Below are 17,332 nucleotides of genomic sequence, written 5' to 3'. Positions count from 1 at the left end.
CCCCTATACGGGCCATTTCCCCTTTCCCAGCCCCAAATCTCCGCCCCCCCCCCCCCCCCCCCCCCCCCCACCGACGCCCACACTGAATGACGTGTGCAGTTAACAATGCCCTCTCTGTGTCCCCGTAGAGGTTGGTCCACAATAGACGGCAGAGGGCCAGACAGATGGCGGGCTCTCTGATCAGAATCATTACCTGTATGAGGTTTGGGCACTGGAGGTCGCCTGGTTGGCTGAGGACAGATCTCTAACCAATGTAGAGTTTGGCATACAGCGCAGAGCTGAGGATACACCGGCCCCCACCCAGATGGCTTGTCACCCAGGAGTTAATGCCATACAGACTGACCCATCCCTCCCACTGGCCATATGTCCAATCTACCACAGGATCTCCGTCCAAAATGCTGGCCCATCTTGGGCAGTCACCCACCCTGCCTCCCATGGGAACACCTCGAAGGGGAGCTCCGAGACACCACCATTGAAGCGTCACAGCTATCATCCCCACCCTCAATCAGTGCAGAGACACACACCTCAGTGGGGAACGGTAGTGGACAGGCTTCTGTGGCCCATTCTGGTGAGCACAACACATGAGGTGGCGGCAGGAATGCCCAGGCAAGACAGCCGACGGAGGTCTGCTGGATCCCAGGACCCAGCTGGGTCCCAAACAGAGGCAGAGCCTCTGGATCAGGTTTACCTGGAGCGGACGCAGATGTTAGGGTGCGCCTGGGAAATTTGGAGGGTGATGTCAGCGACACTCCAGCAGATCCATAGCCGCTTGGAGGAGTCCCAGGGGCTACGGGCCAAGGAGATGGCACCGGCAATGCGTGGCACGAGGCCATCACTGCTAGGGTGGCGACCGCAGTGGAGCCTGGTGCACGATGTCGGCAGCATGAGTGAAGGTGCCCAAGGCGTAGCTCAGTTGGTGAATGCCAAGGCGGAGTGCCTCGACAGCGTGTCCCAGTTTCTGGGGTCATGGTCCAGTATGAGGTGGACCTTGATGAGGCGCTGCGGAGCACGTATCAGTCTCAGGTGGCCATTGCCAAGGGCTCCCCAGGGCACTTCCCGGTCGCCAGGGGGGATTCCCAGTCCCTTATGGGCATAGCCGAGGTGCTGCAGGACATGTCCCCGTCTCAGATGGGCATAGACGGGGCGCTGCAGAGCATGTCCCAGTCACTGGGGAGCATGTCCCTGTCGTAGGTGGGCATTGCCGGGTGCTGCAGAGCATGTCCCAGTCACTGAAGATTACCGCCAAGGGCGTTGACACCTTGCTGAAGTCATTGCGGAGCCACCAGGGCTGGCAGAGCCAGGTGACAAAGGGGCAGCTAGTGCTCAGTCCAGCTGCCCCTCAGCCCAGGGCCCTATTAGCACTGACGGGAAAGAGGGGATGCTGGGTGCCAAGCTGGAGCCACCCTATGGAGTGGCAACAGCGGCTACCTGCTCCCCCGAGACCCACCCCACTGACAACAGTGCATCTCCGAGTCAGCACCCGGAATATGGCGGGGCATATGCCACCGGCAAGTGCGCCGGGACCCTCCGACCCCAGAGCTCCCAGAGGATGCCCACCCGGGGTATTGAAGGCCATGGGACGGTGTAGACAGTTGGTTGCCTCCACCTCTGATGTGCATCTGGGGTCACACCTAAATGCAGCTGGACCCTCGCCGCTACCACCTGTCCTTCATGCTCCGGCTGGTCCTGCGGGGTCTCCCAGGGGTTTTCCTCCAGCCCCTCCAGGTCCAGTGCCTCCTTGTCCTCCTCCTTGGCAATGGCCACATGTTCCTCCCCCTCCACCTCGTCGGCCCGCTGCTATGCCAGGCTGAGGAGGACACAGCAGACCACCACAAAACAGGCGACCCTCTGGGCGGTGTACTGCAGGGCAACACCAGAGTGATCAAGACATCGGGACCGCATCGCGAGAAGTCTGAAGCACCGCTCAATCATAGCCTGGGTCTGTTACCAGACTCCTGAATGGCCCTCTTATGGACTGATCTAATCTTTCTGTACTGAGTAGTACTACACTCCTGTATGCTTCACCCAATGCCTCTGCCTATGTATTTACATTGTGTATTTTATGTTTGCCCTATTATGTATTTTCTTTTCATGTACGGAATGATCTGTCTGAACTGTATGCAGAACAATGCTTTTGACTGTACCTCGGTACATGTGACAATAAACAAACCCAATCCAATCCTGTCAATATCGGAGATTCCTGCTGCTCGGGCATCCTGTTGGGCTTGGTCCATGTCAAGTTTATATAGTTCATTGCCCGGGTAAACATGCAGTGACCTCACGGTTGCACATGGGCTGCATCTTGAGAAATGCCACACAAGTTCCCACTCGGGCCCTGGAATGATCCTGGATGGGCTGCAGTGACCTTGACAGCCACTGAGAGTGGGTATCCTCCCCAATGTAGTGCCAAGTCCGCAAGGACATGGCACAGGTGCCGTACCATCCCCTTGTTGAGGTGGAGCCTCCTGTGGCACACAGTCATCCATTCGAAAGGCCAGCAACGCCTGTACACCTTGCACCACCACCTCGAGTCTCTGTCGCCGCTGCTGCCACATCCTCCTCTGGCATCTGGCCACCTGGCGTGCCAGCAGCAGCACGAGGGCAGCTTCCATGGGTCCAAGATATCGTCCCCACCATGTAATATCTGTAAGGAATTGGAGAGGGTGAGACTGGCAACCAGCAGTGTCTTCCACCCTAGGGCCCTCCAGTACTCCCCACTGCTCCTCCTCCCTTCGGCACACCCTGCCCGCCCCCCCCCCCCCCCCCACCCCCCCCGGCTGTAGTAGGGGCCTCTGCTCATGGTACCCCACACCCTGTACTCCAGACACCTGCATGTAACGTTACCCGGACTGGGCGCTGGTCCCCAACCCGGTGCACTTGCCCATCCTCTGGTCACAGAGCAGTCCCCGGTGCTGGCGTCCAGCCCCTGGGTGTTCAGACATTGCACGCTGCATCAGTGGTGTTACCTCCCGCAGTGTTCACGCACAGTTTCCAGGCATTATGGTCTGAGAAGCGGGGCAATAACATCTACATGCTACATGGCACGCCTAGCCATGGGAATCCACTTGGGATGTGCGAAGTGCTCACTTAACTACTATTGTCAATTCCCAATTAGCAATAGCCTTCAGCCATGTGGCTAGTGGCCTCCAGAGTCAGTGAGAGTTATGGGTGGTTGGTGGGCAGAGGCTGTCCACAGAACAAGACCACACTGTCAAGGGGGTGGCATGGCAGAGACACCCATTTCCCCCCCACTAGCCCAGCCCAGGGGTGGCAACACCACCGATGGCAACCCACCCCAACTAGGACTGGCCCAGCCCCCCCCTCGGAGGCTCCCCCACCCCCGTCCAAGCATTAGATAGGGGGTCACTGACTCACGGAATAATACAGCACAGGAGAAGTCCTCCGGCCATCGGATCTGCACCGCCGTATGAAAAACACCTGACCTGCCGACCTAATCACATTTGCTAGCACTTGGCCCATAGCCTTGAATGTTATGACATGCCAAGTGCTTATCCAGGTACTTTTTAAAGAATGTGAAGCAACCCACCTCTACCACCCTCCCAGACAGTGCATTTCAGACCATCGCCACCCTCTGAGTAAAAAGGTTTTTCCTCAAATCCCCCCTAACCCTCACTTTGGACTGGTGTCCATTAAGGCATTGGCTGCTCTCTATCCATCCTGTCCATGCCCCCAATAATCTTGTAAACCTCGATCAGGTCGCCCCTTAATCTTCTCCGCTCCTGCAAAAACAACCCAAGCCTATCCAACCTCTCTTCATACCTTAAAAGTTCCAACCCGGGGAACATCATTGTGAATCACCTCTGCACCCCCTCCAGTGCAATCACATCCTTCCTATAATGTGCCGACCAGAATTCCACACCACATTACACTTGTGGCCTCACCAAAAAGTTTTATACAACTCCACAGTGACCTCCCTGCTTTTGTAATCTATGCCTCAATTGATAAAGGCAAGTGTCCCATATGCCTTTTCCACCATCCTATGAACCTGCCCTTCTGCTTTCAGAGATCTATGGACAAACACGCCAATGTCCCTTTGTTCCTCAGAACTTCCCAATGTCATGCCATTCACTGACTACTTCCTTGTCACATTACTCCTTCCAAAATTCATCACGTCACACTTTTTGGGGTTAAATTCCATCAGCCACTTTTCTGCCCATTCCATCTAGATCTTCCTGTAACCCAATACACTCAACTTCTCTGTTAACCACCTGGCCAATCTTTGTGTCATCCACAAACCTACTGATCCTACCCCCACATGGTCATCTGAAATTTATATAAATGACAAACAATAGGGGACCCAGCATGGTTCGTTCCCGTTAATTGTATGGAGATCGGGCTTAAGTGGTGATTATGGGTTTCTCGCCACGCTTAGGCGGGATCTGCCAATGGGAGTGGGCCGGTTCGATCGCAAACCGATCAGCACCCAGAGCGATTCTCGATTTTGGCCTCTCCCGCGATCTAACGGCATTGTTGTGCTCTCGCTGAAGCGCTACGCGGAAATTAAATCACGCCCTATATTTTTCTGCAAAAGGATGCTGCAAAGAAAAAATGAGTTCCACAGGCCAATAGCAAACTTTGTGTTTATTCAAAGTGGTAGCAGATCGTTTATTGCAGAGTTATTCCTGAAGTTTACATTAACCAAAAAATAGAAGCCATGCCATTCAAATTCATGTTCATTCAGATTCTAAGCATTTGCTGGCAACTCTATTCTATGAGTCCACTATTTGTATAACTTTAAAAACATAAAGAAACCGTGATCTAATCACTTGGCTACAATATTGTCATTAAAATCAACTGAAATCAATTATGTTTTGAACTTGCACCAGTTGCAGCATTGCGACACTCCACAAATCAGAACAGTGAAAGTGAATCTGTCGGCTATTTACTGAAAGTTTGGGGAAAATGGTCTGTTGAGCCTTGTAAAATCTTATTTTACAGGTGTGGGTTTTGGAATTAATAAAATGTAGAATAGGGTTTTACCCATGTTTACATCATTTTTGAACATACGCAATTTTCCTGAAATAGGCCATAATTTGCATTTTACAAATTTGTCAATTATTTCTATACTGCTTTCAAGGAGCAATCTGCACCTGGATTTTTATTTTTTAAATTCACTTTTCACTGTGAGATGTGATAAGACTCGATTCCAGAGCAGCAACAGTGGGTTATTAGTATAGATTAAAAAAAAAAAAAATTTAGAGTACAAAATTATTTTTTCCCAATTAAGGGGCAATTTAGTGTGGCCAATCCACCTACCCTGCAACAACTTTGAGTTGTGGGGGTGAGACCCATGCAGACACTGGGAGAATGCGCAAACTCCACACGGACAGTGACCCGGGATCAAACCCGAGTCCTAAGCGCCGTGAGGCAGCAGTGCTAACCACTGCACCACCATGCCACCCTGGGTTATTAGAATAGATGAGAGCCATGATTAAAATAGCTCTCAGCCAGCCAATTACAATGATGAAATAGTTCACAAATTGTCCAACATCAGATTACAATCACGAGTTACAGAAGTGCTACTCTATCATTGCCAGCGCTTGATTAAGATGGACGAGAATTAACTGTTTCTTCACAAAATTCTTTCTAGAGTCACCTTCTGTCCCTCAAACATCGATATGCACCTTCAACCAGCCCAAGAGAAAAAATTTGTTCGGTGTGTAAGCGACAGGAGCAGAAAGCGTCACAGGAGAATATCAACCTAAGAGCAGCTGAAACCAAGGTCATCATTTCACAGAATTCATCCAAAAATCAGAAACCTCTTCTAACAGGCAACCAAAAACATGATTGAAGAAAAGTGATAAAAAGTATCCTGGATCTATACAGAGGAATGAAAGACTTTTTTTTATGAATAGTAAATAATTATTGTAGAAACTTACAGGGCGGGATTCTCCGGCCGCATCCGCCCAGCAACCGGAGAATCCCGCCCGAAGTCAATGGACTTCTCCATTGTCCGCATCTCACCGGTAGCGTTCTTGCGGCTGGCGGGACGGAAGAATCCAGCCCTGTGTGGTAAGAAATTCCTGATAATATATTAAGAGCACAGGATAACAGAATTCTCACCGTCAGAAGGTGTTTATTATGCATGAATATAGTTCATTCTAAAATCAACAACTGATGGGATTGGTTTCCCCAAAATTTCTCTTCAGAAATATTGGCTTAAGTGTTTAGTAAAATAAATTGATATCCTCATTTCAAAAAAGTTACTCGAGGATATAGATACGAGAACATTAAATTTAATTTGGGATTTGACTTACTGAAATCCAGCACTTGTGACTAATTATATATGCTTGTCATCTATAGAGACAAGTAATTTCACAAATGGGTTAGAGTGAAGACTAACAATAGCACTGTCGCCAAAACAGGAAGGGTGGCAACAATACAGTAAGATACATTTGAATGTATTCAAGCAGACATACATAAATTTATAAAAATATATTTTTAGCTAAAGGGACATTCGGAAACATTGTCTTTGGGTAAAACTGTCAAAGCCTTTCAATGACAAATAATTAGTTGTTGCTCTCACTCACTTAATCAGACTCAATTTTAACCAATGCTCCCTGTATTTCTAAACATTCACTCTTAACAAACTAATGACTATTTCGTACAATCAAAGTATTCTCCGTTTGTGCACAGTGGTTAGCATTGCTGCCTCATGGCGCCAAGGTCCCTTGTTCGATCCTGGCTTTGGGTCACTGTCCGTGTGTTTCGCCCCCAGAACCCAAAATATGTGCCATGTAGGTGGATTGACCACGCTAAATTGTCCCTTAATTGGAAAAAAATAATTTGGTACTCTTAAATGTTTTTTTTAAAGTATTCTTCATTTGCAACAGAAGATATAAAATGGAAGTTTTCTATTTGGAAGGATCCCAAAGAGGTGAAACATATTTAAACTGTCACAAATACAAGTTATTCAATTGGAATACAGTGATAGCTTTCATTTATAATTCTGGTCATTATGTAATTACCTCTGTAATGTGGTACAGAGTAACCTTTGACTAAAATAAAGAGTTCAATAAACATGTATAGTATACACTGATTATACAATGTTCATGCCTAGATTTAATTAATCACACCAAAAAGTGGCAGATTGCAAATTCCTGTAGAACATAAAGGTTCTTGTCCTCATAGTTCATTTAGGTACTCAACTCTTTTTGCAACAGTATCCGATTAAGAGTACTATACGTAACAAAAAACCCCACTGCATTTAATTGCCATCCAATATACTTTTGCTCCAGGCACCTCACTAAGCTTCATTCCCTTTCGCACATAGCAAAAATAAGATTGATGGATCACATTTCAACTATTGTAATAGGTTTGAAGCCTCTGCTGATGCAATGTGACCTGAAATCATGATAGTGGCATTATAGCCAACATTCTGCAGGAAAGGAAAGCATTCAATGTTGACTTATTGCTTCAAGAAATTAAACCAGCTAGACATGAAGCCATTGCTGCTCGATTTCTGTTCCTTCTACATTTTGTTGAGATGCAAATTCTCCAATGCTACTTTACAAAAGGCCACATTTAATTGTGTGTGTGTGGGGGGGGGGGGGGGGGGGGGGGGGGGGCTTTTCATATTGTCCATCCTTTTAAAAATGTTAGAATGGTTACAGAATTAAGATTAATTACTGTTTTGCCTCACTCTGCGTTGTTGCAGGTTTCTCGATAAACAGTATAAAATGAGAGTGTAAACCACTCTGGCAGAGCTGTGCCTGGCAGCAGGTGATGCAATTTTCCTGTTTTGAGCAATTTACAAGCTCAGTAGATGTCATGTTGCATTAACAATAGAGTCTAAATGCTTAGTTCATACAGAAAATATTGGGTCAAAGGCAAACATCTGCCCAAACCCAATTTCCAGCAGATGATAACAAATCTTGCACACCAAACCTATCCTAGTTTAACATAATTCTATCCCTGTGGAAGGGTTTCACGTAGAGAACCAATTAAGTGGAAGTGGGATGGAAAGTTTTGGTAGATTTGCAAACTGCATTAGCTCCATTTCACCCAAAAAAATGATAAGACTTGACCTCATTGTCTGATGTACATACATTTTTCTGTTTCAGTGCAATGCTGATTGCAAATATGTGTCAAGTTATTTCTAGCTTCACTCCAAATTGCCATCTTAATGTTGTAATTGCACGTTATGGTGTTTTAGGCGATTTTGTCAAGATATTACTTTTACTCGGTGCTCAACTGTTAATATTGCATTTCCTTGCTGTGTGAAGTTTGATCCAGAATAAGGTGGCGTTGCCAGTTAAAACATAGGGTGCGATCTTCCGCCACGCTGCACCGAAAAGCATTTGACTGCTGCGCAACGTGGCCAGTGAAAGACGGGAGATCCAGCTCCATGATCCACCCGGCTTGCAACACCTCATGAGATTCAATGCAATCTCGCGAGATGTTGCAAGGAGAATCCTGTCCACAATGGATGGGAGCAGTTTTTGGAAAATCTGTATATTAGTGACTGGCAAGGCAGCTGGTCTTACTCAATGTGCAGATTTCCAAGGTACCCCGAGGCTTTGGGATTCAATTCCTTCGCCTCAGGGATGTCGGGCAAGCGCCATTTGATACTGGTCTCCACAAATGGGAACCAGGCAGAACAGCACGCATGGGGGACCCCAAAGGGATCGAAGACCCTTTGGCAAGGTGGTGCTTTGGCACGGCTGTATGCCACCTTGGCACTGCTAAGGTATCCAGCTGGCAGGGGCACTGCCATGGTGCCAAGCTGCCATTTTCTTTGCATGCACATCCAATTGGGTTGGGGATGGCCACCGTAAATGTTGGGGGGGCCGGGGGACCCTCCCATGTTGCGTTCAGACAGGAGAAGGTTTCTTTTTTTTGTGGGCCTCGGTGATCTGGATGCGGTTTAAAAATGGCATCCCTATCTCGCACTACAACGGGGGTGTTCGGGCAAGTGTAGCTCCCCCTTGTAAAAGACGTGGCTATGTGCAGCCTTGGTTGCGCGTTTCCGGTTTAGGCCCCTTATTCAACACGAGTAGTGCTGAATAGCTACGTGTTTCTTGGCACTGCGAGTGCTGGGAAACAAGCGGCTAAACGCGCTTGCTAGGGAACTTTGTTCCCTTTTGGAAGATCACGCCCATAATGTTGTGATCTTCATGAAGGAGGAGGATCCGCAGGAACAAGTGGAAAACATGACTTGAGATCTGCTGATAATATATGCATGCATCACTTTTAAAGTGCTTTTCCACCCACTTATTAATTTTTGGATGGTAGTGGTGGGAGAAGGAAGAGAACTGCAGGAAAAAGTAGGATTCTTAGTCGGGGAAAAATAACTTATTCAGCAGCAATATCAATGGCAGTCTTCCAAGACATAACAGGAAGGATGCTTTTCATGCAAGTCTGTAGGAAGTTACTGTGGCGAGGGAAAAATTCCATTTACTGACAACACAAAATGCTTAAAAGGTGCCAGATCTGCAAATTCAGGAAAAAAAAAAAAAAAAAAAAAAAAAAAAAACTGCATTTCAGTTTGTTTGGAAATAAAGAAAAATTATTTTGTCAAATGCAATAATACTAATTTGGGTCGCGTATGGGGCATTATTCAGGATAAAGAAGCCCTAAATGTCTAAAGTCTTTGACTAAATAATGCCAAAGCAGTCTAATAAATTGCATCTGAAAGGTCGACCAAGCCTTTGGACAAAAATTCTCACATCAGCGGAGAGACCTTCCAGAAATCAATTATAGAAATGGAATAAGAGCAACTGGAGTCTGATGAGGGTGAGAAGGAGTTTCTCGCTTTAGTCTCGATTAAAATGCAGCAGTGTTTAAAAACAAATGTAAAAATTCTACCACTGAAATGAAAAGCTTGTCCAAACTGGTCTTGTTTGTTCACAGGGATTTGAAAGTTTTGAACTGTTTTTTTCTTTCTGGGCTGACACTTCAACAGGGTAAAGCACCAAAATCCATTGGATGACACGTTTTTACAGTTAACTTCAAGAAAGTAGGACATTCGTTTGGTCGATCAAGTCTATTCTTTATTAATGCATTTCAAGTAATTCAAAAAAAACTTACATATCTGCACAATACTTTTTGCAACTTTTAGTAAAAATTTTCCCAATGAACAAAAAGATACTGTATAAAACACAGTGGGCATTAAAATATGACAGTAGTATTTGTTTTTTTTGTCTTCTTTTGGAGGATTCTTCATTCCTACCAGAACTAATCTTGAAATGTATGGTTCAGTGCACATCCCTAGTAGGAGGTTTGAAGACTGAAAAATGGACCAGGCAGTCGAGTCCTGCCTGTGTCCTACCACAGGATAATACAAGCAAAATATTACCATATGAAATGTTTAATACTCTAGATTTTTTTTCCCTTAAATAGGCTTTTCGAAAAGTCCCTTCATTGTTTGCAACACAAACGCCACTTTCAGCCGCACGATGTAAAACAAAAGAAAATGATTCAAAGTAAAAGAAACCTTTATTTCCAATTGTTAAGATCATTCATTGATTCCGCAGAATCAGACATTAATTGTTGGGTTTCAATACAAAATTGTCTTCTAAACCATGTACAAAAAGTTGTATTTTGAAAAATGTTCTTGATTACTGTACAAGTTTTCACTATTTAAAAGAGGAAAATAGATCATGCTATTTTAGCGGGTTTTTCTTTGCCTCTACAGGCATCCAATTTGTAATCTGTCCAAGTAAACACCATCTTTTTTGAATTTATAATTTTCTGTTCAGCAGTTTCAATTCTTAGTAAATAGAAATTTCTAAACTCCCCCTGAAGAGCTATAAGCTCTTTGTAAAAGTGGAGCGCCTGCTATTCAGTGGTTGCCCTTGTAATTATCAGAATTCACAGAAGTATGCATTTAAAAAAAATATAATCCCAAATCTCAAACCTAAATTCCAAAATATAAAAAAAAAAACGATTTGTCACAATTCTTTCCACACGTTGTAAAAGCAAAAACAAAAACTGAAAATGTTATTCAGGCAAATCTGCACCAGTTTCCAGCGAAATTCAGAACACACTAGCCAACTATTTCCTAAAAATGAAATCAAATATTGCCAATTTTACACAATCTTAAACAATCATAACTTATTAAATTTAATGCATTACGACTATCACATCCCCAATCCAGAGCATTCAGTCTAGAGCTGTACACCTCAGCAGCTGTCCATTGCTGGTATCAGTTGAAGAAATGGTAGCAATAAAGATTTTTAATTTGAAGTCAAATTTCATGGTATTACCATCTCACCGCTGCTATAAATATTGAGAGGCCTTTTAAATTATTCACGACTTGCATTATCCTGAGTGTGGCAAGTAAACAGCAATTGTTTTTTTTTCTTAACAGCAGAAATGTATGCATTACAGCTAAATTCATATCAAATTACTTGCATACAAGTTTAGGAAGATGTATGGGTACGAGTTAAAACTACAGGCTGAAGTTTGAAAATAAAATCTGTTAATTTGCCAAATAGGTTTCTAAATTGCTGTGTTATCATACATAAAAGCTTGAAATTGGCAGTCAGTAATAGCATTACCTACAGTCACATATTGTGCAAGGAGAAAGATCACAATTGGCCAAGAGCATTAAGAATCTCATGTGACTTTGCGATGCCTCATCAAAAAAAAAAAAAACGTTCTTTCCAAACATGATTTAATAAAATCCAAACATGATCTGATCATTAAGACTGGATTAGAAGGGACACTGAGGATTTGTTTCTCCATTTTGAATTGGAGATTGCATCCACCGTAAGTATTCCAGTTCCCTCTAATATTAGAACCTAAAAAGCTTTCTATCAGATTTGAGACAATGACAGGAACAGGTTTTCTTTGGAGCGAAATTTCCTGCTGTAGGCACTAGAAAGATCCAAGGCAAATGCTTCAGTTTAGCGTCTCATATGTCCCATCTGATAATTCTCTCGGGTCTCTGGCGTTGACGGCTGCATTGCCTGTTGCTGCTGCTGTTGTCGTCTTCGTTTTAACGTGCCTGCAAAAAAATAAAATTTAGATACGGTCTACACCTTTTGTGGTATTGCTTGTGTGGAATTTATTTTGAAGCTATAGCACTAGCGAACATGCACTGTAAATATGTTGCTCAACAAATGCAACACGGTCCTGGACATTCTTAGAAGTGAGAACAAAAAATTCTAAATGTCAAATTCTATACAAAATATGTTATATTAGTGCTTATAAAAAAGATAAATTCCCAGAATTCAGCTGATTTATAAAGTCAGCTGACCATCAAGGTGTAGTCAGGTCTACATTATTCTATATCATAGAATTTACAGAGCAGAAGGAGGCCATTCGGCCCATCGAGTCTGCACCGGCCCTTGGAAAGAGCATCCTACTTAAGCTCACACCTTCACCCTATCTCCGTAACCCAGCAACCCCCACCTAACCTTTTTGGACACGAAGGGCAATTTAGCATGGCCAACCCACTAACCTGCACATTTTTGGACTGTGGGAGGAAATTGGAGCACCCGGAGGAACCCACGCAGACACGGGGAGAACGTGCAGACTCCGCACAGACAATGATCCAAGCCGGGAATAATCGAACCTGGGACCCTGGCGTGCTAAGCAACAACTGCAAACCACTGTGCTACCATGCCACCCATGTATTCTGTTAACATCTTAATTAAATACAAATGTACTGGATACCCAACTATTTAAATAATTGCTACTTAGCTAAAACTTAAGCAGGAGAAAGAAGAATTTAGCCAATGTCTGATTAGTTCCCTTCCAATTCTTTTGAATGCAAAATAAAATGCTCAGTTTGGTGAAAGGAAGGAGATGGCAAGCTATTGCAACTCCGGATTGTGGAAGCAGTATTGATGCGTTCATTTTGTACTGATGTATTGGATCATTCACAGAAAACCCACAGATGTTCTGCTTATCTTCAAGTTATGGAGCCAATTCAGGGAAAAGGCACAAGAGGCAGTGAGATTGTTAAACATCTCCATTACACGAGAAATAAAAAGTAAATGGTTCTACCTGTCAACATTGATGCTCATGACAGATTATAGGGAAGACAGATTATGGAGAAGAAGTCCCTGTTAGGGCAAGTATACAGAACACATTCCGAACGGGAAGTTCAGTGAGCAGAATTAATATGCTCACAGGAGCTGTGCTGTGGGCAACACCTCACGAAAACTGACAAGCTAATTAAACATGTGCAGTACATATTAAAGTCCATTTGGTTTTAGTTGAGGAAATACTGCCACAGTGTACAGTCATCCAAAGTGAACAGCATCAAAAGGCAAGAACTTCACTTAACTCTGTGGAGGGCATTTTCAAAATGTTTGCACATGGTGAAAACTCAAAATTTTCTAACACTTCAGAAAGAACTTTAATCAGACAGTTGTATTTTAAGTGCAGAGGCAAATATATCTGAGACTAACAGAGCGAATGTCTACATAAAAACAATGCTTGGAAATATCATACAAACATCTTTTAACAATTCTGACTGAAGAGAATAGTGCAGAGATCAGGAACCAACCAGGTGACAAAGTCCTGACTACATGAAATACAATATATGGTAGCAAACTGGATTTTCAGTTCATAGAATTTACAGTGTAGAAGGAGGCCATTCGGCCCATCGAGTTTGCACCGGCCCTTGGAAAGAGCACCCTACCTAAGCCCACACCCTCCACCCTATCCCCACACCTCCACCCTATCCCCGTAACCCTACCAAACCTTTTTTTGGACACGAAGGACAATTTAGCATAGCCAATCCACCTAACCTGCACATCTTTGAACTGTGGGAGGAAACCGGAGCACCCGGAGGAATCCCACGCAGACACGGGCAGAATGTGCAGACCCCGCACAGGCCCAAGCCGGGAATCGAACCTGGGACCCTGGAGCTGTGAAACAACTGTGCCATCGTGCTGCCCTTTAAGAGAGTCTTGAGTTCCCATTTCAATTTTGACTGAGTTGAGCTCATTTGCCCTCAGTTAGAAACTTTAGTTGCTCTCAGCTGTGCCACTGGATTGCAAACCTAACATGTTCAGTTTGCTCCTTCTTTAAGGGGAATGTAAAGCTCCAAGGGCTAGTCCCACTTGTACAGAAGAACTGCTCCCGTAAGCTACTTAAATACCAGTACTGAAAGAAGACATGGAGGAGCTGGTGTCGATCACGTCAAGGGGCTAGAGGAACAACATTAAATAAGAAAAATTAACCGTGCAATCAATATGATGGGTACACATCGTGGTGTTGCACAAAATGCCACAACAGAATTCATAGAATCCCTACAGTGCAGGAGGCATTTTAATTGTTCAGTATTCATTATAAAATGTTCAATAAAAATATATTTTAACGTCTGCACCGACTCTCCGAAAAAGAGCATTCCACCTAGACCCACTCCCCTGCTCCATCCCCATAATCCCACGCATTAATCATGGTCAATCCACCTAACCTGCACACACAAGTTAAAAAGATCAAGCTTATATTCTGGAGATAGAGAGTTAGGTTATAGGTGGAAGGGTGGACAGCAGTTAAAATACTGAAGGACTGGATTACAAGTCAATAATATCCCAACAGAACCAGTCCGATCTGACATTTGAATTTTAGCTTTTTAGCTTCTCCTGGAATGCTTGCTCACTTGATATAATAATAACTTATTGTCACAAGTAGGCTTCAATGAAGTTACTGCGAAAAGCCCCTAGTCGCCACATTCCAGCACCTGTTCGGAGAGGGCCGGTAAGTACCCCCCCCCCCCAATCCTGCATGTTAATCGGTTGTTCATAAAACATTACGGTTATTTACCTGGAAGTGGTTTAGGAGGTGGTAGTTTGGGGTTACTGCTTGGAGTGTGCACACTGCAGATTTTAATAAATCCAGCCATCAACATAATGAGTGCAATTCCCATCAGCAGGACAGCCCACCAATGAGCCTACAAGGAAAAAAACAGAATTGCTCTTAGGAATTGAATCACATTAAATGATTTAGCAAAGCAAAACAAGGGATTAAATCACATCACTACACTGCTAAAAGCAACAGAAGATTGGACAAAATCATCTAACAGAAATACAAGCACCACCAAATCTAAAACACCACCAACAAAGGCTTAATATGGTCCTGTGCTTCACTCATTGTTTCTTTCCCAATGTTCCTCAACAACATAATACAGAAAGTGGCCGGACTTTCCACTAGTACTGCGGCAGCCGCAGTGAGGTGGGTGCCTCGCCCACAGATGTCCTCCTGACCCTAATTGGATTTCTGGGCCTCTAAGTTGCACCAGTCTGACAGAAGAAGTGCAAAGTGACAAAGAGAGATGGTCAGTGTCCCACCCAGAAATAAAAAACACAATTTACCCAAGCTCACAACTAACTGAATGGGGTCTATACAAAGCCATACTTGGACTGTGATACAGGCACCTTTCAGTTCCACCTCGATGCCCCCTCTACCAATCTCAACAGATGACCCAGCATCCAGTGTTCCTACAACTGCAAATGTTCAGAAACATGGCAGACTTATTTCTCCCATTTACACTCTTTAGGGGCGAACACAATCTTTGTTGCTGGACTCAGGAAGCTGGGGAACACAGAGGTACACCCCCTCCAAATTGCTTTGTCTTTGCCTGCCAAGATGTACTGGTAAATTGGCACAGGAATGCGGAAGGCCTTCCCTAGTACCTCCACATTGATATTTCATCAGAGGCAGAACTTCAACATAAACTAACTGGAAATAAATTAGGAAATAATGGAAACATTGATCTAATTTATGTAATTTTTGAAAAAATTAATTACGGGTGGGTGTGAAGTCAGGTGTAACTTCACAGCAACGTTAACAAAATCAGGCACTTAGGTAAAAAGGCCATATAAGGTTAGATGCCCAACTGCTTGGACACAGTCAAAGGGCGCGATTCTCTGGCCACGTTGTGCTCAAGGGAGAGCACAGCGCACTGGAGAACGCCGGGAGAGGCTTCCAGCGAGCCTCCCGACAGGCTCCGCGCCTTGCGAGATTCTCCAGAGTCTTGTGAGATGTCGCTGTTATCAGGGGAGAATTCATCTCAATTCCATAAGGAGAAGACGGAGTAGGTGGACAGATTGGTAGGCAAAATTTTACAGGTGGACATGAAATATGCGGAGACTCCAGATGACGGGCTTTTGAAAGAGCGTCAGAGACTGCAGCCAGAATTTGGTCTCCTACCCACAGGTAAGACGGAGGGACAGCTGAGGAGGGTAAGAGGGGTGGTTTATGAATATGGGGAGAAAGCTAGTAGGATGCTGGCGCATCAGCTGAGGAAACAGGAGGTGGGGAGAGAGATAGGGAAAATGAGGGACGGGGGGGGGGGGGGGGGGGGGGGGGGGGGGGAGGAGAGAGAGAGAGAGAGAGAGAGAGAGAGAAAAAGAGAAGGTGGTTCTGGACCCGGTGGGGTGAACAATGTGTTTCGGGAGTTTTACAGAAAATTGCATACATCGGTTCGAACCCCCAGCCAGGGAGGAGGGGATGAAACGATTTTTGGGAGGCTGGAGTTCCCGAGACTAGATGAGGAGTTGGTCAAGGATCTGCGTGCCCCAATTGGGCTTGGGGGAGGTAATAGAGAGGTTGGGGCGATGCAATTGGGCAAAACCCGGACTGGACTGATACCCAGTGGAGTTCTAGAAGAAATTTTCCAGGCTGTTGGGGCCGCTGTTGGTGATGGCTTTTAATGAGTCAAAGGAGCTGGGAGTGCTCCCCCGATGTTATCACAGGCATCGATTTACCTTATTTTGAAACGGGATAATAATCCGGAAAGCTATGCGTCGTATAGGCCAATCTCCCTGCTAAATGTGGATGAAAAATTGCTGGCAAAGATCTTGGCCACACGGATAGAGGACTGTGTTCTGGGGATAATAGGGGAGGACCAGAGGGGATTTGTTAAGGGATGACACCTGCCGTCCAATATTAGGCGGCTCCTTTACGTAATAATGATGCCTGCGATGGCGCGAGGTCAAGGTGGTGGTGGCCATGGATGCAGAAACGGCCTTTGATCGGGTAGAGTGGAAGTATCTGTGGGAAGTCCAGGAAGGTTTTCGTTCGGGCAGGGATTTGTAGATTGGGTCTGGTTCCTATATCAGGCACCAGTGGCAAATGTAAGAACGAATTGGGTTCGATCAGAATATTTTAGCCTGTGTTGAGGACAAGACAGGGATGTCCACTCTCCCCACTACTGTTTGCCCTGGCCATGCAGCCTTTGGCAATGGCGCTGCGAACATTGAACATTTGGTGGGGGGATAGTTCGAGGGGGGGGGGGGTGAAACACAGGGTCTCGCTCTATGCGAATGATTTGCTCCTTTATATAACAGACCCGTTGGGGGGGTATTGCAGGAATTATGGGGATTCTGGAGGAACTCGGCCGGTTCTCAGG

The 17,332-nt window shown here is 45.1% G+C and overlaps 2 protein-coding genes across 2 annotated transcripts in view; one reads left to right on the top strand and one right to left on the bottom strand.

Moving 5' to 3' along the window:
- lipca (lipase, hepatic a) overlaps window positions 1-7,662 on the top strand; it is a 118,614-nt gene extending 110,952 nt beyond the window's left edge. Inside the window, exon 9 of the mRNA XM_072470714.1 lies at window positions 5,612-7,662. Within this exon, the coding sequence (XP_072326815.1) occupies window positions 5,612-5,726 (115 nt within the window). The 3' untranslated portion in view covers window positions 5,727-7,662. The remainder of the gene's footprint in view (window positions 1-5,611) is intronic.
- Window positions 7,663-9,991: 2,329 nt separating this feature from the next.
- The window catches only part of adam10a (ADAM metallopeptidase domain 10a), a 208,873-nt gene continuing 201,532 nt past the window's right edge, over window positions 9,992-17,332 (bottom strand). Inside the window, 2 exon segments of the mRNA XM_072470713.1 lie at window positions 9,992-11,971; window positions 14,746-14,872. Of these exon segments, the coding sequence (XP_072326814.1) occupies window positions 11,871-11,971; window positions 14,746-14,872 (228 nt within the window). The 3' untranslated portion in view covers window positions 9,992-11,870.

Source organism: Scyliorhinus torazame, chromosome 12, assembly GCF_047496885.1.
Source record: "Scyliorhinus torazame isolate Kashiwa2021f chromosome 12, sScyTor2.1, whole genome shotgun sequence".
In the NCBI taxonomy this organism is placed as follows: Eukaryota; Metazoa; Chordata; class Chondrichthyes; order Carcharhiniformes; family Scyliorhinidae; genus Scyliorhinus; species Scyliorhinus torazame.
The sequence above is the reverse complement of the archived record's forward strand: the minus strand, read 5'-3'. Positions and strand labels throughout refer to the sequence as shown.